Source organism: Camelus bactrianus, chromosome 35, assembly GCF_048773025.1.
Source record: "Camelus bactrianus isolate YW-2024 breed Bactrian camel chromosome 35, ASM4877302v1, whole genome shotgun sequence".
Classification (NCBI taxonomy): Eukaryota; Metazoa; Chordata; class Mammalia; order Artiodactyla; family Camelidae; genus Camelus; species Camelus bactrianus.
In genome coordinates this window covers 27,502,244-27,521,572 of record NC_133573.1, presented here as the reverse complement: position 1 = coordinate 27,521,572, position 19,329 = coordinate 27,502,244, and the positions used below count along the sequence as shown (strand labels likewise).

At 45.8% G+C, this 19,329-nt stretch overlaps 1 protein-coding gene across 1 annotated transcript in view; it reads right to left on the bottom strand.

Moving 5' to 3' along the window:
- ITIH5 (inter-alpha-trypsin inhibitor heavy chain 5) overlaps positions 1 to 19,329 on the bottom strand; it is a 62,716-nt gene that overhangs the window by 17,802 nt on the left and 25,585 nt on the right. The window contains exons 6-7 of the mRNA XM_074358400.1: positions 17,321 to 17,490; positions 16,481 to 16,597 (exon numbers count right to left, since the gene is read on the bottom strand). Coding sequence (XP_074214501.1) covers positions 16,481 to 16,597; positions 17,321 to 17,490 — 287 coding nt within the window. The remainder of the gene's footprint in view (positions 1 to 16,480; positions 16,598 to 17,320; positions 17,491 to 19,329) is intronic.

Below are 19,329 nucleotides of genomic sequence, written 5' to 3'. Positions count from 1 at the left end.
TGCCCGGAATGCTCTTCCCTACAGTCTGCACTAGTTCGGGCCTCCACCTCATCCTTCAGTTCTGGGCTCACTCGTTGTTTCACTGTCCTCTCGAGCACGGCACCTGTTCTCCTCCTCCACAGTGTTGACAGAGAGGACGTCATTATGTATTTGTGCATTTGCTGGACCGTCCAATTCAGTTCTGTGCCCCTGGGTGCAGGAGGTTTTTGAGTCTACCACTCAGCTGTGCCTGGCTACATGGCAGATTCTCCATATGTTTCCCGAATAAGTGAATGCCAAGAAAGCTGTCTGTCACACTAGACGGGGCTCCTCAAAACAGCTGTCCCCTCCTCTCCCAACACGACGGCTGGCACACTGCGCACTGTCAGTAAACATGTGTTGAACGAGTAATTGAGAGAGAGAGAGGGAGGGTGGGAGAGAAGGAATTCTATGGAGTGAATACAAAGGAAGTGACAGAGGCACAGCCCGCATCCTTGAGAACCTACAATGGATGATGCTGAGAGGATGGTGCGCAGGGAACACGGAGCCGACTGGTGGGCGGCGCGAAAGCCAAAAAGACAGTCAACAGATGGGTGGAGTGCTGATGCTGAGGGCGGGGCCGGGAAGCTGGCCCCGGCTTCACCCCTCGCACTCCCTCCCACTCAGCGCCAACATGACCCCAGCGAGAGCCAAGACAGTCTTGGTCCAAGTGCCTAGACCTCCGGGAAGTCTGAAGGTGCACAGCTGGGAGGTGACAGCCGGGACCAGAGCAAGCAGTGGCCGTCCCTGAGACGACACGGTTGGGAGACTGGCGCTAAGGCAGGCACCTGGAAATATCCCCACTGTTGGACCTCAGGGCTGGCCGGCATTGCCCGGCGCGGGCTGAGACACAGGGACCTTGTCAGAAGACTCCCATTCGCTGAGCTGCTGGCATCCTTAGGGATGCCTTAAATAGTGTGCTGTAGCCCCCGGGGGGACTGGCCTGGCTCCCCGGCGGGTATTTTTTCCCGATCATGATGAATACTCTGCTCTAGGAATAGCCTGTCCACCCTCCTCCCCTTAGCTCAGCAGCGACGGGTTTCTTATGACCTTGTATGGCCACAGCTGTAGCTTATCCCCACGTGCACCAAGGGATGGCAGACCAGCCGGCTCCCGGGGGCTCCATTTCCTGTTGCCTTGGGACCTTCAGGATGGTCTCCAGGTCCTCATCCCAAGGGGCCTGGGCAGAATCTCCTGCATCCACCACCACCCATTAACCCTTTCCCAGCTCATGGGTGGACGGCCACGGAAGCTCTCCATGCCGTAGGGGCTTAAGAGGCAGGAGGAAGGTGAGTGTCCAGATGGAAGAGAAAATGCGAGGGAGCTTAAGTTGGTATTTCTGTCCCCTGTGTTTATATGCTGCAGATGAACGAAAAGTTTTCTAAGACTACAGCCCAGAGAACAAGGTAGTAAGCACCTCCCAGAAAGATCAGAGGAGGCCCAGAAAGGCCAAGAAGGTACCATCCAAGCTGGTGGGAAAGCCTGGACTGCCCTGAAGGCACCAACTGGTCAGCTCCCAGAAGCATCAATCCACCCGCAGCGGGTGTCCGTGGACTCCCTGCGGATCCCTGGGGGCCACCTGTCAACACCAGTCCCGTACGGGTAAGCAGAGGGCTCCTTCCAACACGCCAGGGTGTGCTGGGACTGAAGGAAGATACAAAAGCCACACAAATGCAACGAGTGGAGAAAAAGGGCCTATTTCTCACTATTCGGGTAGTGAAGAGGCACTTTGGCCCAGAAGGAACAGCAGACAGGATTCCTCTTAATCCTAGCCATGCAGAACACAAAGACCGGGGCGATGCTCCGCGTGGAATCACTTCACAGTGAGGAATTCTCCTCCTCGTAGCCACTGTCCTTGGGTTGAACGGAGGGAGGAAAAGTATTTCCTTTGCAAACAAGGTCTTAGGAGGTCACTCCAGCTCTGCCTTCAGTTTATTTTTCAGTAAGCCTTTTCATCTCTGTCCATGAAAATTCTTGCAGGCACAAGGCAAATATAAATAAATAAAAGTAAGCTCTCTGTTTCAGATTCCCTGTTCATTCAGCATGGCTGGCAATGGTCCCTCTTGTTCCTGCGGGTCTTCAGTAAAGAGGGTGATGTGGTCGCCCCGATGGTGTCTGTAGGAGGGGGCAGAGCTGGGCCCCAGGAGGGGCAGCCCCCCTGCACCCTTCACTCGTGCTGCCCCTCATTAGGGCTGGTTCCAGGAAAGGGAGGTCCAGGGGGCAGCTCTGTTCCACGCACTGTTCCCTGCAGTAAGCCGTCCAAGGGACCAGGGATGGAATCTTCCTTTCTCTCCCCTCTCCCCCTTCCCTATAAAACTGAGCCCCAGCACCTGCAGGCTCTTGGCACAGCCCTCAAAAGGGTGTGCGTTCCACTGAGCCAATACCATGTTGCGAACGGCTATTAGACATTCCCCAAGGAGACAAGTGTTATGTAATCAGACCCTGAGAGGGACCCATCCTTGGAGCCACGAGAAGCCCAGCCGCCGGCCACCCTGTGTGAGCACAGCCACCGGGCACCCGTGGACGCAGTGTTTCTGAAACACTTCTGTGTCTGCGCCAAACCACGCTCACCAGGATCCAGCTCTGATACAAAAGGCTTTTGTCCCACAGACCCGGGGTTGCTGAGCGCAAGTGGAGCCCATGACATCACAGGGGAAGTCCAAGTCCAAGGCTATGCGATCTCAGCCATCCCCCACGGTCAGCAGAATGGCCCTGCTGTTCCCCCAAGCCGGCCTGCCACTCGCCTCCTTCTAAACCGTTTACCAACGAGCTGACGTTCTCTCTCTCCTTTTGAAGGAACCCGACAGAAAATTGCCTATGATTTTCCTCCTAGGAAACAGAAGAAATCAAGGACCTTCTAAAAATCCGATTTGAAACAGACTCACAGACCATAGTAAACAATCTTACGGTTACCGGGGAAAGGGGGTGGGAAGGGATAAACTTGAGAGTCTGAGCTTTATAAGTGTTAGCCGCTATATATAAAAATAGATTTTAAAAAAGTTTCTTCTGTCTAGCACAGGGAACTATGTTCAATATCTTGTAATAACCTTTAATGAAAAAGAATATGAAAACGAATATATGTCTGTGCTGGGACATTGTGCTGGGCACCAGAAATGGACACACTGTAACTGATTGTACTTCAATAAATAAATAAATAATAGAAGTCCAATTTGAGCCATGAAAGAGAATCAGAATCAGCAGAAACACACCTTGAAAACAGTCCTACACTTCTGAGAGATCACACTGGGGAATGGAATACACCCAGTAGGAACTGGTTACAGGTCAGCCTTCTCCCTGGTCCAGGAGGGTAGAGACAACAGCCACTGGTGGGGAGGACTCTCCTCCTGTGAGCCGTAGTCTTTCCTGATGCCAGCAGGGGGACCCCTCCGTGCCTGGGACGTCCGAGTCCTTCCATTTGAAGGGACAGACAAAAATGAAAGAAACAGTCTGCGATCCCACCGAAGTTTGCAACACCAGAGCCTCACGGCAACCTCCAACTGCTTGTCCGAGCCGGCGATGAGGCGGATGGAGATGTTCACACGCCAGTCCCGCCCTGCGTCCACCCCAAGTCACCCCGGATTCGTGGTCGTGGTTAAGACCAGAGCAGCCACGACGAGTCGGTGAGGATGCCAGTCCCGGGTACCAACTATGCTTCAGTGGGAGCATCTCAAGACCGTGGCGTTTCAAGATCACAAAAACCTATTCTGTAAAAGGCAGCACAACCTTCTACATACAGGGCTTTCAACGATTTGAAGGGAAGTTTTCTGAAATCTTATCGTGACTGATCCACCAAGTGATCAGGTTAAAAAAAAAATCCCAACTTTAGGAACAAGGCAATAAATTGAGTGAGAAAGATCATTTCTCCATAATGTATTTGTGTCTGTTTCATTGTGACATTTTCCAAAAAATCCAGCGACAGATAGGTTTCAGAGAAGAACCCAAAACATTTTAAAATGTTACCCCACTGGTAACAGTGTGAGCACACTTTAAGAGGCCACGTAAACTCACAAAGCAAGTCTGTAATAACACAACGGCGGGTTCCTTCCTGTTGCTTCTCTGCCTTAAATATCTCCTGAAATGAACCACAAGATAGAATTTATATTCAAAGCAGAGATTTTTAACTGTTATATAAGAAACATAAAGCATCAAAAAGGTGTCTGTCAAGTTTGAGGGATCTTTCTGAAAGCAACTAAAACGATTTTCTACTGGCCAAAGTGTTCTTTTTAGAGAAAGAACAGAAATGAAGAGGATTTCTTTATAGAATTGGAAATTTGGGGATGGAAGTTATCACATCTTCCAATATTTTAAAACAGTTTGGTAAATCCTAACTATTAACTTGAAACTTCACCTAGAAGTGAACAGAGATAACAGTATTTCTTTGGTCTCTATATTGCAATGTCCACGCTATTCTGAAGAGCATATTTTAAAATTTAAGCAAAATCATAAGGCTCCGTATTTTAAAATATTTTAAAGCTATTGTAATTTCATTCACTGTTTGAATTCTAATTTCAAATGTTCTCTCAATGCAGTCCTGTGCTAGATCATACTGCAACTCTAATTCTGATTACTATTTACTTACAATTTTACCCAATCTGTGTAAAAATATTAAATGGTGGTGTCTTTTTTTTTAATTGAAGTATAGTCGATTTACAACGTTGTGTTAGTTTCTGGGGTACAGCAAAGTGGTTCAGTTATACACACATATTCTTTTTCAGATTCTTTTTCTTTATAGGTTATTACAAGATATTGAATATAGTTCCCTGTGCTCTGCAGTAGGACCTTATTGTTTATCTATTTTATATATAGTAGTGTGTACCTGTTAATCTCAAACTCCTAATTTATCCCTCTCCCTCACTTCCACTTTGGTAACCACAGTTTGTTTTCTATGTCTGTGAGTCTATTTCTGGTTTGTAAATAAGTTCATTTGTATCATTTTTTAGAGACCACATACAAGTGGTATCATATTTGTTTTTCTCTGACTTCACTTAGTATGATCATCTCTAGGTCCATCCATATTCCAGCAAATGGCATGAATTCATTCTTTTTATGGCTGAATAATACTCCATTGTATATTTATACCACATCTTCTTTACCCAGTCATCTGTGGATGGACACTTAGGCTGCTTCCATGTCTTGGCTGTTCAAACCAGTGATGCTGTGAACACTGGGGTGCACGTATCTTTTTGAATTAGGGTTTTCTCTGGATCTGTTTTAAATGGTTGTTTCTTCAAAGCAAAAGGAAAGCACTGTTCCAGTAAAAGTTCAGATCTCAATGCCAGTATTACTCCAGGACTAGTTCCAAAAAAGAATGACTTTTAACAACTAAATTCTGGCTAAATAAAAAAGTCTGATTGGGTTTAGATATTAGAACATCTTTGCAATATAAACATAACTAGTCTTTGTGTTTGGATAACGTTATTCTAACTTGAGAAACAAAGCATCTCTTATATTAATGCTCTGGATAATGTTAAGATTCATCACCTAATGTTTTGACTTTGCTTTGACAAATGTATCAAATATTTACCTAATAAGGTCACTGTACATTTTTCTAAAAAGCGCTTTGCCAATAACATTTCTTTGATTCTTTACGATGTATTAAGCACATCTATTTTTCATGCTTGATGTAGAAATAACTCAAAAGAGATGATCTTTTTCACTTCTCTTCATGTGGAAGGTTAGTACTTATCAGGATCTGCCCCCACGGCTGATTCCACCCTCTTTCTCCGGCCCAGGGTATAGCCTCACCACCGCTGTCTGTGGGCTCCAGGTAGGCACACCAGGTGTGGCTTCCTGCTCAGACACGAAGGAAATGAGAGGATGCTGACCGAGCAAAGTTCACGAAATTCACAGATCTTTGTAACTGGCGTACTTCACCCGTGCTCTAACACACCTACCAACTAACAGGATTGAGCCCTTGGTCCCTGATGCCCGGTCTGGGGTCTGAAGTTTAGAGTTTCCAACTGTGTTTTTGGATTCTGGAGCCTCGCCCGTTACATTCTACAGGATTTTTTGGTGTCTGACTCTCTGACTGTCCCTTGAGCCCCATTCAACTTTCCCTGACATGTGAGTTCTCGTGATTCCTGTCCCTGGCGTAGGTCCACCTAGGCTCCCGGCTTTAAACCCCCAGGGACATGTGTTGAGGAACATCAGAACCGTAACAGAAAGATGTGGAGAGGCTGTGAAAAAGCCGAGGTGAGTGTGAAACAGCGGACCAGTTACGGAAGCGCCCAGAGCTCATCAGCACGCGTAGACTGTCCGCACGGGGACAGTGGGACGAAGTGGGGTCACCTCCCCCGTCAGGCGTCCTGCGTCTGTCCCCTCACCTCTCAGAGCCCTGTCTCCTGAGACTCTGCAGTGTCCTTTGCTTTCTTACCAGCTCAGCTGTGCTCTTAAGGGGCTTGTTACAACGTACCGGCCTCTCCAAAGGTTCCTGGCAGGACGGTTTTCAAGTTAGCTAATCCAATGTGTTACCAGAACCTTCCAGCTACAGAACCTCCACACTTGCGTCATACTTTTCTTCATGCTTTCCCCCCAACCAGGAATTCACTGCCCGCTTTCCGGCCAAGAAAACTGTATCTCCCGTCTTCAAGGACTAGCTCCTACGTCACCTCCATAATTAACCGTTTCTCAACTACCTCAAGCTTTTTCCCTGCCGTAAAATTCGTTCCACCATCCATACGTTGTGTTGGATTTGATTAACCTGTGATTGCTCCACGATTTTGTTCCCCAGCAGAATTCCAAGGTCTTTCATTAAATTGAATTAAATAGGATGCTTTTCTTTGTTTTTAACTGACATATACCTGATGTATAATAAATTACAGGTGTGCAATAGAGTGATGCACACTTTTTAAAGATTATACGCCATTCATAGTTACTATAAAATGTTGGCTATACCCCCCGTGTTGTACAGCACATCCTTGCAGCTTACTTCATCCCTAATGGTCTGTACCTCGTCCTCCCCTACCTCTATACTGGCCCTCCCCCTCCCCACTGGTAACCACTGGTTTGTCCCCGTATCTGTGAGTCTGCTGCCTTTTTGTTATATTCCCTAGTTTGTTGTACGTTTTAGATTCCACATGTAAGTGAGTCATACAGTACCTGCCTTTCTCTGAACCTTTCCCTGTGCATTTGTCTCTTGCTTCCATGTTTGTACAGGTTCTCTCTCTCTCTCTCTCTCTCTCTCTCCCGTCTCATCCCACCCACTTGATTAACTTCTGAAGGAATCACTCCACTGTCCCCTCCTCTGACAAGCACTCATTCACCCCTGGAAAGAACTGATCAGCACCCCCACTGTGCGGCGACTGGCCCTGCTTCCGTCCCTACTGAGGACAATTTTCTCGATGACTTCTCTCCTCTGGACCTCTTGAGAGGAAAGGCTCTGTCTTATTTCTCCTTGTATGCCCACTTCCTCTCCCATAGCACTTAATCAATATGTACTTCATTCTTGATGAATCTGAAGACTGCAGTCAAAGCCAGGAGGGGACCCCGAGGGAGAGTGGCGATGTAACCAGAGAAGGAAGGAGCTCGCTGTGATATCAGGCGCCGGCAGCTCTTAGGAACACCCGAGGGAACGCAGTCCAGAGACAGCAAAGCTTCCCACGTGTGTCACCTCACCCAGTCCTCCTTGACATGTAGTGTTTATCTCCTCGTGATTTGTAGCATAACTTTCCTCTCTAGTCCTTTGCAGACAAAGTCTGCTGATCACAATCCCGCCTGCAGAGAATTAAGGGCAAGATCTGGACACCCAGGAAGGGGAAGCCAGGCTTTCGGCGATGCTAAGGCCATGCTCCCGGATGCCGACCAGGCCTGCCATTGGGACAGATTGTGCCCGAGGACTCACAGCGCCGCACCACTCACTGTTTCTTCCGATCACGGCCACACAGCCTTCATTCAGAGATCCCCCAGGCTTCAGTCTGCAGTGCTAATTCACATCCCTTCCTCTAGTTATGCAGGCGGCTGTGTGCAATGAATCCAACACTCATGAAATTATTTGATGATGCATTCAGGGGATATGTTGAGAAAACAGATGTGTGAGTGCACGCGCTGCCAGTCTAAGGAGGTGAGTTTTTCCCAGGATTTGAAAAGAGACTGGAATGAAAGCATTTGGAAAATGTCACTATTGAAAAACTTAGCATGAGGACTTTTCTGCTTCTTAATATGGGTCCTGGCTAGATGGCTACGGGCAGTTTGAAAAAAGTTAACAGTTCTACACTTATGATAGGTATACTTCCATTATGTACATTATATATTAATAAAAACTTTAAGAAATTTTAGCATTAAAATTATCTATATTATCATCATTGAAGAGCAAATATTTTTGAAACAAAAATCCAAGTTTTCACTGGTGATCTAAAACATCTTGCCCTCTGTCCATCATTTATTTCCTCATATTCTGAGTCCAGGTCAAAAGACAGCTGCCTCCGCCACTGCTTTCTGCTCCTGGACCCAAGTCCCAGGCCTCTGTTTTGCAGTGTGTTCCTGAGACACGCCTTTGCCACGGCGTGTCTGCACAGGGGCTGCTCAGTGGGTGAGAACAAATGCTGTCAACAGAAATAGTATTTACAGACACCACCAGCGAGCCGATCCTCTAGACTGGGGCTCAGCAGGGGTCTGGTGTGGGGGCCGAGTGCAGACTGTGCCCCGGTTTTAACAAGTACAGTTTTACAGGAACACGAGTCGCTGGTCTCTTAGCTGCCTCTGCGCCAGAATAGCAGAGCTGAGTAGTCACGACAGAGAACGACCAGCCTGCAAAACTTAAGATGTTCGCTATCTGGCATTTCTAGAAAAAGTTTGCTGACCCCTGTCCCAGAAAACTGGGAAAAAAGCTGAGCTGGACATGTTTGTTATGAACTGGAGCCAGGCTTTCAGATGCTTAACAAGGCCTGCAGCGTCAAAAGCAACGCGGGAGGACCCAAACTGTACACTGTCTGTTTTTTATTTGCGTGGTGGTCACACAGTGCCGACCTCTGGAGACGCTCCTAATTTCTTAGACGTGACCTCATTTGGGATGCTAACATCCCTTCTCCTCTGAGCTGCTTCGCTTGTTGAGGGGGTTCCCTGCTCCAACCAGGTCGCCTGCCCCGAGGAGGCCCTTCTTGCTCTGCTGTCCTGGTTCAGCCTCTTCCGCGCAGCCAGTGAGCCTCAGACCGCCCCTGCTTTGATCCCCACCACTTAGAAGCTACTTTCCCCATATCTCCCCGTTGCCTAATGTTTTTCCAGCATCCTCCTGTTGCCGGAGAATAGGCTCTGGTCTCATGCAGGAGAGAATTCAAGAGCAAGCCATAGTGAAGTGAAAGTAGATTTGCTCAGGGAAATACACACTCCAGAGACAGAATGTAGTCCCCCTCAGAAGGGAGAGTGGCCATGAGGGGTGGGGGTGGTTAGTTTTTATGGGCTGCGTAATTTCATATGCTAATGAGTGGGAGGAGTATTCCAACTATGTTCGGGAAGGAGTGGGGATTTCCAGGAATGGGGCCCTGCCCACTCTTGGCCCCTCCCCGTCAACCTGGGAACGGTCATGGCACCTGTGGGTGCGCCATGAGGCTCAAGGGTTACTGGAATCCCCCTTCCACCATCTTGGTTCCAACCAGTGTACGACATATCCTCAATTGCTGTGGCATTCTTTTTTTTTTTTTTTTTTACTGAATTTAGCTAGCTATCCAGATGTGCTATTCTTTATTGTGCAGAAAAATTTGTTTCTGTCTTGTGATTATCAGATTAAGCTGTCGAGTCAGATGGATGCACAGCGTTTGTGCTGATGAACAGGACGCACACATGCTGGGCCCTCCAGGCTCTAGGCCGCTCCAGGGGCAGGTGCCCTGATGCGTCATTCTTTTAACGGTTGTGCCCTGCCCCCTCCCCTCCTGTCTCACTCCTTTTCAAATTGTGGCAGATCCACATGTTCGTGGAGAGGACGTGGAATGAAAGCACCAGCAGACACCACTGGACCCACCAACTCCTCGCTCTGCACCTCCGTGGTCTCCACCCTTGCTCTCAGCCTCCCAATCCAAATCATAAAAGGGAAAGCAGCCTATCCCCAGGTACATGCCCCACGTGTGCTTAAAGCTGAATGATGAAACACTAACAGTTCATCCTATGCATCAGAGCAGAATAGCTCCATTTGCTTCTCACAAATCCACGCCGCGGGCTGAGGCCTCTCTGGGCAGGTGAGCCCTGTGTGCCCTAACCTGCAAGAGCAGTCGTCCACATCCCATCCCTTGGCTTAAGAACAGGTAGAGCCTGACAGCTCGAGGAGGGTCGGAAGTCACGTCTAGACACAGTGAAGAGTGACTGTTCCGGTGAAGGGCTTCAGAGTGGGCTTGACTGCAAACTCCTCTACATACAACTCTGTATATTTCAGTGCAGTTACATCACCTTCCTGTCCCTCACCTTCTCATCTACAAACTAGGGATGGCCATGTCTACTTCTTTGGGAGATGAAACGAAAAAAATGTGTGTAAAACCCTAAGAGTGGTATGTGCCGGTCACTCAGTGGGAGGGGCTACTGTGCCTTAAAAAAACGCAAGTTACATTTAATAATTTCTGTGCTGGTGTGTTTTTCAGCAAAAATCATTCCCCACTCCATGTCAGGTTTGGTGCTAGGCGCCGGGAACGTGTGCTCTAATGATCAGAAACAAGGTGGTCCCCAAACCAAACCCGTGTCGCTTACAGACTCTGCCTGTAACACTGCCCATAATATGCCCTGAGAGCACCAGGAAGCCCACCCTTGTGCAGAGAGGAAGAAAGCACAGCTCTGGAGCACGAAGTGAGCCCGGGAGGGAAGCAGGGATGAAATTCAGATGCCGCTCCCCGGTCATCAGCTCACATCTGCCCTCATTTTGGTTTGGCAGGTTCAGACGGACGAGAAACACTGAGCTTGTTCTTTTCCCTCTAAAATTGTTGATGGAATTAAATGGAGCGAGGAAGACAACCTCCCAAAGCCATGCGGGAATCCAGGATTGGCATCGAGTGGCACCGACTGTGGGAACCAGTTCGCAGAAAGTTATAGCGTGAAAGACATCTGGTAGCTGACGCATTCGTCACTGCCTGGTTGCCAAGGAGGTCTCTTAGCCCAGCCCCTTAATATGAGGGTGAAAGTGGCAGAAATTATCTAGACCAGAGGGCAGGAAGAGAAGCACGTGTAGACCTCGGTCAAGGACAATTGTATTTAATTTAATACACATCTATTATCCTCAGTGCTCCCAAGGACACATCTGTTTGCTCACACTGATGCGTTAAGCAGGCAACGAGAGAGAATAAAAAAGATCTCTCCTGCTAGTGGCTTGCCTGTCTGTCTTCCTTCCCTCCTTCCTTCCCTCCTTCCTTCCTTCCTTCCTTCCTTCCTTCCTTCCTTTCTCTCTCTCTCTCTCTTTCTTTCTTTCTTTCTTTCTTTCTTTCTTTTTTTCTTTCTTTCTTTCTTTCTTTCTTTCTCTTTCTTCCTTCCTTCCTTCCTTTCCTTTCTTTTTTTGTAGCTCCAACAAATAAGACCTATTTTATTTAAACATCACCATAATATCATTATCACACCTAAAGCAACCCCAATAATTTCTGTGTATCATCTATCATCAGTCCTGTTCAAGTTTCCCGAATTGTCTCAACTATGTCTTTTTACAGTTGGTTTGTTCAAACAAGGGTTCGCTCAAGTTCCCACAAGGTATTGACGTGCGTTTTGTATCATTTTAGACCTATGTGTTCCCACCTCCCTTTTTTCCTTTGTTGTTTAGATTTGTGCAAGAAACTGCGTTCCTCTTTTTCATGTCATCTCAAAATGTTTCTTTGATGGTGTCTTTCCTGTAAACAGGCAGATTGGAGGCTCAAGGGGGTCTCAGTTTAATATTTTGGGGGCAAGAATAATTCAGAGGGGGAGCTGTGGGCTTCCTGCACTGTTCATGGGTTTTGTTTCTCTTTGGAGCCCCCTCCCACGAAGAAGTTGTACCAGCTCAAGCTGGGAGGTGGAAATCCTGCCTAACCCAGCCCCCCCCCCCCCCCGCCGCCATCTCAGCATCTCAGCATCTCAGCATCTCAGCAGGAGCACGTGGGAGGGGAAACAGAGCCAAGCCCTCTGCAGCAGCTGCAGGAAGCTCAGAATCTGACCCCAGGCTGGTTAAGTCCTGGCTTCCAGGTTCACATTCCTACAGGGATTAGGACCAGAACCAGAAAATGTCCACAGCTTCAGGCGCTCCCCAGGTACCGAGAGACTCTCTACTAAGAATACATTTTAAGGTTAAAAGAGCTTTACGATTTTTAAACAGATCAATTGTTGCCTGACACGTTATTAACACAGCGAAGTATCTTGAGTCCATCAAAAATGAGGGGGGCCAAGAACATCCAAGAGAAGAGGGAATGAATGGGACCTGCCCCCTCCTCACCCCAAGACTGGTACCTGAACTGTCGGGGGACTGGCTGGGAGAAGGCGGCGCGATGCCTGGAGTCGGGGTGCTCCACCCAGATCCTAGTCCCTCCTGCCAGACAGACCCCTCACACTGGCCTGCAGCAGACATCCCTACGATGGGCAGAACCTCAGAGCAGGTGGCATCAGAGACCCAAGCTGGAGCCCCCAGGCGAGCCAGGGGCAAAGCAAGCAAACGCTCTAGGGCTGTACACCCCGAACACGCGTGCAGACCACAGCCCTGAAATGCAGCGGGCGGGAGGCAGGGTGTGCTGTGTGGATAAACTGCACACCAGGTACTGGAAGACGTCTCCTTAATCTGTTCATGTTGATCACATTTTGAAATGATACTATTTTTGATATACTGGGTTAAATACAAGAGATTATTGTTAAAAGAAAAAAGAGTGAATGAATGATTCTTCGCAGATCTTCTCAGCACGCGTCGGCCTGATGTCGCCCAGCGCCTGACACATCACCAAGGCCCTGGGCTCAGGGGCCGCTTTCCCCTTCACCAGTGGACAGGGCACTGTGTCCCAGACTCGACGAAGAGCCAGCTACGCCTTTTGCTCAGGGCTGTGGCCTTGGAGGAGCTGAGAGCTGCTGAAACAGGCAGTGGTTTTCAAAATCACTGAAGGCAGCCACAGGCTTTAGAAATTGCCTGGAGGCTTCTGACACGTGTTTGGCTGGGCTGGGGTGGTTCTCCTGGAAAGAGGCCATACTGCGGCTCAGATGCCAGTGGAGTGAGTGCCAGATGTTCAGGGCTGAGCAAGGCATGGGACTTGACAACCAGGAATGGAGGCAGAGGGGGAATAACAAGCAGAGGAGACATCGACCGTTACATCACTCTTGCACAAGGCGAGGAAATCCCTGCCCTCTGAGACGCAGCCTTCTCAGCCGGGTCTTGAAACGTCAAGGCACTGACCTTGTGTCCAACTGCACGTCTGTCACTGCATGCGAGAACACTGGCCCATCACCTGTTACTGGCATGGAGACCCCATAGCATCATGGTTTGAGTCACAGGCTGCAGAGTCAGACCTGGCTTTGAAGCCTGGCCCCACCATTTACTAGCTGGGTTCTTCACCTTGGCTGAGCCTCAGCTTCTCCATCAGTAAAATGGGGATGCCAACCAAATTGTTATAAAGATTAAATATCTTATTTAATAATTCCTGCAATCCCCTTAGCATAATGCCTTAGCATGTTGAAAATGTTTCACGCTCTATTTTTAAGATGTGCCCAAATTATTTTATCATTAAAGGCAAGTCTAGGAGACCCTGTTTCAGTTCATTGGTTTTCTCTGTAACATTCAGGGCCGCCTTTATCTTTCTGGGGGTTATTTGGTAAGAAGATTATTGGCAGTTCTTCCATCAGAAGTCGGGAAGACCTACGTGCACCAGAATGGAGTGGGCTTGGGGTTCAATCCTGAAGAATTCTTAGTCTGGTTTAAATGTTATAAATTGGTACAGTCTTTCTGGAAAATGTTTTTACAATATGAATCAAAACATACAAATGAGTTGGTGTTCCTTGCCCTGCTTCTAAAAATGTAACAACAGACAATGATTAGGCAAGTGGCCAGTCCTGTAAACATAAACACACTCCTCCATGTGCTGTCTGTAAGAGCATAAAAAGGAAATAATTTCAAGGTCTCTCATGGCTGGTGGAGGGCATAAAAGTTCTTCAGCTTCACTGTCCAATACTGTAACCACAGTGGTTACATGTGGTATTTAAGTTTAAATTTATATATGCAGTTCCTCAGTTTCTCCAGTGCTCAAAAGCCAGCCACACATGACTAGCGTCTGCCGTATTGGATTGCACAGGTACAGAACATCCTGATTCTCAGAGAAGTTTCTACTGAATAGACCTGCTTCATGGCCATCCATGTTTTTAAATGCTCTTTAAAAACATTGGGTATATTCATAATCTTTTTGGGGGGGGGTAGGTAATTAGGTTTATTTATTTATTTTTAGAGGCGGTCCTGGGGATTGAACCCAGGACCTTGTGCATGCTAAGCATGCACCTTACCCCTTAAGCTATATCTTCTCCCGCACAAATCTTTTTTTTAATATTCATAATATGATGGTAAGTAAAAATATCAAACTACAAAATATTTAATGGTAACATGAATTCAGATTGGCTGCAACAAGTTTAATCATCATTATCTTCTTCGACTTATGTGTTTTTAAGAGGAAAGCCAAACCCTACCCCCATGAAGCTTGTTGTCTTAAAGGAAAAGGAAAATCTGAAGGTTTGCAGGTGCATAGGAATTGAATGAGACACACATGGAAACCTAGCACATGGTGTCTACTCTGTAACTGCTAATTGTTTCGAATTCCAAGCAGGAATTATTATGCTGGATCAGATACAAGGCCTGACTCAACACTGTGTTCCGTGGTCCACAGTGGTCTAAAAAGAAGCCACGATTTTCCTCCTGTCCACATCTATCATCCACCCACCAAAATCACAAGAAAGCTTAGCCAACAAATGACTTTTAAGAACTTTGAGTACATAAAGCAAAGGAACTTTAGAGTATTTGGTAACCATAGAACGATTGTGAGGCCTCCCAAACGTCAATGAATAGTCAGCCACAGTGGGTAGGGGGATAGCTCAGTGGAGGAGCACGTGCTTGGTGTGCACGAGGTCCTGGGTTCAAGCCCTAGTACCTCCATTAAGGAGAAAAAAAATCACTCACAATGAAAAAATGTTTCACTTACACATGAATACAACTTTGGGAAACGGTACCCATCCACAAAACCTACAGGCAATGTGTACTCAACTTTCCCCCGACAACCACTAAAAAAAGCTAAACAAAATGTGTAGTTTAAAAAAAATCACTGCCAACCTAGAACATCACACATACGCAATAATAACATCCTTCAAGAGAGGGAAATAAATCCTTTTCAGACAAGCAAAAACTGAGAGAATTCTTTCCCAGCAGACCCACCTTTAAAAAGACACCTTTTCTTCAGTCAAAGAAAAAAAAATAAAGCCCATTCCAGATGGAAGGTCAGAGATGCCAAGTGAAGAAGAAAGCGCACTGGGCAGGCTGATTGGACGAGACTGCTGCGTCCAGAGTGACCAGGAGTGACTCATAGGACGAGGCTACCTTCCCCCGTACTCATTAGGAACCACACTGGGCTAGCCTCCAAACCAAAAGACCTACACCACATCCTTGTATCCCATTTTGGAATTTATTTCGTTAATTAGTGATTGGACTATTTTGGGGTGGGAGGAAATCAGACTCACAGAGAAAAGATCAATACATTACACTACATGATTTTTAAAAGATAAATGGGCCAAAGACACCATTTACAGACCAATAACTAAAAGAAAATATTTGCGATAGTTTACCAGCTAAGGCCAAGCTCCGCAGTATGTGGCGAAGCACCCAGGGAGGGAAACAGGGGGGAAAGAGGGTTCTCACGAGGTCCGAGACATCATTTCACTCATTAAACCACATATTTATTATTAATTGATTTAAAAAAAGGTAGTGAATTAAGAAAGAAAATCTAAGAGATTTCATTTTTTGGCTGACTGCAGAGAGATCTGTAGGTCTGGCAACCAATAGCTCTTTCTGTTTGCCATTATGTGAGCTGGAAATATATTATAAATGCACATTTTTGATATTTATGATACCAGAGTAAGACAAGGAATAGCTTTTTCCGGTGGTTTGTTAAAAAGAAAAGGGTAAATAGTTGTATTTGGGGGATCATTTAATTTTTCAGGACAGACTACATGTCCCTTTCATGTCCTCCCATCTAGAATTTTAAGATTCATCCTAAATACTGTGAGAATATTAGTCCTGAATTACTGAGATACAAGTCCTTGGCTCTGACCATAGGGCAAGAGCGCTGCCAAAGATTCTATTCCATTGTTTTCAAAGGACATCATTACTGGACAGAATTATTCCATCAGAAACAGTGCTGTTGAGTGGCCTTCTCCGCGTGTTCCTGTCTCCCTCCCATATCTACCCTACAAGTCCCCTTTAGCTCTTGGCATCAGCTGAATTCCATTCACAGAGAGCATCACTGTCCTGGGCAAACGCGAGAGAGGGAAAAACAGGCAGCCGGCGCTCACTCACCTGCCGGAGCTTGGTCCCCACCATGGAGGCACTGCTGTCGAGCACAAACACCACATTCTTGGGTAAAGGAGGAAGGTCTTTGGGGGCAAAGTAGTGCACAAAATAGCCATCCAGAACCTGGTGGAGGGAAAAAAAAATAAGTAAAAATGGTTGTTTCCAGATTAGGTAGGAAAACTAAATGGGTAGTCTATGCAACTTCTAAACATCAAAGCCAGCATGAAAGAGAGTCTAGGGCCAGATTCCATACCCAAGGCAAAATTATCTATGGTCCTGATCCCTCCAGATAATTGCTAATGTCATCTGCACGAGGATAAAATCATTCCTTAAAAATGTATCGACCACGTTGACCAAGTCGGTTTAAATCATCCATCCCTTTTTTGACCCTTGCCACTTGAGAATTCTGCTTCCTTCGTTATCCAGTTTTTACGAAGCGTCTGTCATGTGAAGACATCAAGACTGTCTACATTCTGGATGCAAATTAATACACTTTGACACGCCCACCCTGTCTCCGGTGCAATAGAGCTGACGGGGAAATGAGCCAAGAATCAGTCTCTCTAAACGAAAATTAAAGACGAACTAAGTTCTAACTTCATGTGAAACACCACAGGGAAGAATATATTATAGGTTTCATTGGCCTCCAGATTACTGAAGCAGGAAGCAGATACCCCCAGCCTCCAGCAAGGGAACACCACCCATCTTCTCAGAGACTTAACTTGGGGTTAAAATAGATTTCCTAAGAACTGGCAGATCTCTTTCGCTTAGGTAAGTACTGAAATCCCTAGTTCTGGGCCCAACTGAAAGTATCAAGCAACTAGTATGAAACAACAACAAACCCCTTACCTGGATGTCCCCAATGCTCTGATCCCTGTTGACGTCATATCTAACGATGAAATCTCCCAAAATGCCATTCTGGGCAATCTTGGCTTGCTGGACCACACTGGGCTTAAAAGTGATTTTGGCAAACGTTTCGTTTTGGTTGATAACAGTAGAAGGAGGGGGCTCCAAATCATCTGTAAACAGGATAGAAACATATTTAATAACTAAATATATACAGATTTTTCTGAAAAGAAATAAGGTCTGTTTTGCATGGACACAGAGGGTTAGACTTTTGCATGCCCTGTGAACCCCCCAAAACTTTGTATCAATAACATGTCACAATGCACAAGGTACGTCAGCATGTGTTTCACCTCTATGTCTCCTTTTAAATCTTTTCTTGTAAGAATTTTAAAAGCACACAAAAATGGAATAGTAATATGAACTCCCATGTACCTGTCACCCAACTTTAACAATGATCAACTTTTTACCAATCTTTTGTGTTTTTATGTGTCTTCTCATCATCTTTTGCTAGAGTATTTTATTTTTTAAATTTTTATTTATTTTTTATTGACATGTAGTTGATTTACAATGTCAGTTTCAGGTGCACAGCAAAGTGATTCAGTGACATACACATACATCACATACATACATATTTTCAGGTTCTTTTCCATTATAGATTATTATAAGAAATTGAATACAGTTTCCTGTGCTATATAGTAGGCCCATATTGTTTATCTATTTTATATACAGTCATGTGTATCTGTTAATCCCAAACTCCTTCCCCCTCTTCCCCCTTTGGTAATCAGTTTGTTTTCTATGTCCGTGAGCCTATTTCTCACGGTTTATAAATAAAATTTGTATCTGTTTTTTAGATTCCACATATAAGTGATATCATATGATATTTGTCTTTCTCTGTCTGACTAATTTCACTTAGCATGATCATCTCTAGGTCCATCCATGTTGCTGCAAATGACATGATTTCATTCTTTTTTATGGCTGAGTAGTACTCCACTGTATAAATATACCACAACTTCTTTATCCAGTCATCTGTCATTGGATATTTAGGCTGCTTCCATGTCCTGGCTATTGTAAATAGTGCTGCTATGAACATTGGGGGCCATGCTAGAGTATTTTAAAACAAATCCTAGACATATTTCTTCCATAAACACGTCTCTAACTACAAAAGCTTTTTTTTTTTAGTGTAACCACAAAACCATTATCACAAGTAACAAAAATAATGCATAGTGTTTTATTATCATCAGATTCTCAGTTTGTACTTAAATTTTCCCGATTCTTTAGAAAATGTCTTGGAACAGTTGATGTGTTTGAATCAGGCTCAAAGCAAAGTCACCACATCACATTTGGTTTATGTTTCTTAAATCTCTTTTAATCCACATGTCCCCCTCCCTACCTTTTCTCTAATGCTACATATATGTCTTTTTAAATGCTGGCCATTTGTCCTACCGAGGTTCTCACATTCTGTAATTCATGATTGTTTTCTTGTCCTGTCTTTTAACTCACTCTTCTGTTCCCCTGGTCTCCGACCTTGGCTTGCATGTGACATGTAGGGGAGCTAGGAAAAGTACAGATGCCCAAGCTAAAAGCTCATTTAAATGGTCTGGGGCCAACTGGGGCATCGGGACTTTTAAATTCCAAACATGCAGTCTAGGCTGAGACACACAGCTCAGTCCCTTGTATTTCTTTGTGTTCTGATCAGTAGAGCTAGAGGCTGGTTAGACTCTGGTCCAACACTGTTGACAAGAACACTTCTTGGTGATGCTGAGTACGTTCTGTTTCATCACACCAGAAGGCACATAATATCTAGTTGTCTACTGTCAGTGGTAGTAAGATTAATGGCAGGTTCCTGGTATTGTGAATCTGATCACCCATGATAAAATTCCTCATCACTCCTTCCCTTAATGGTTCTATCAATCACTGATGATGTCTGTCTGTTCACTATTTCATCAGCATTGCAAAAGGATGGTTTCTAATTCGATCATTCCTTCCATATGGAATTCTTCCATAAGGAACGT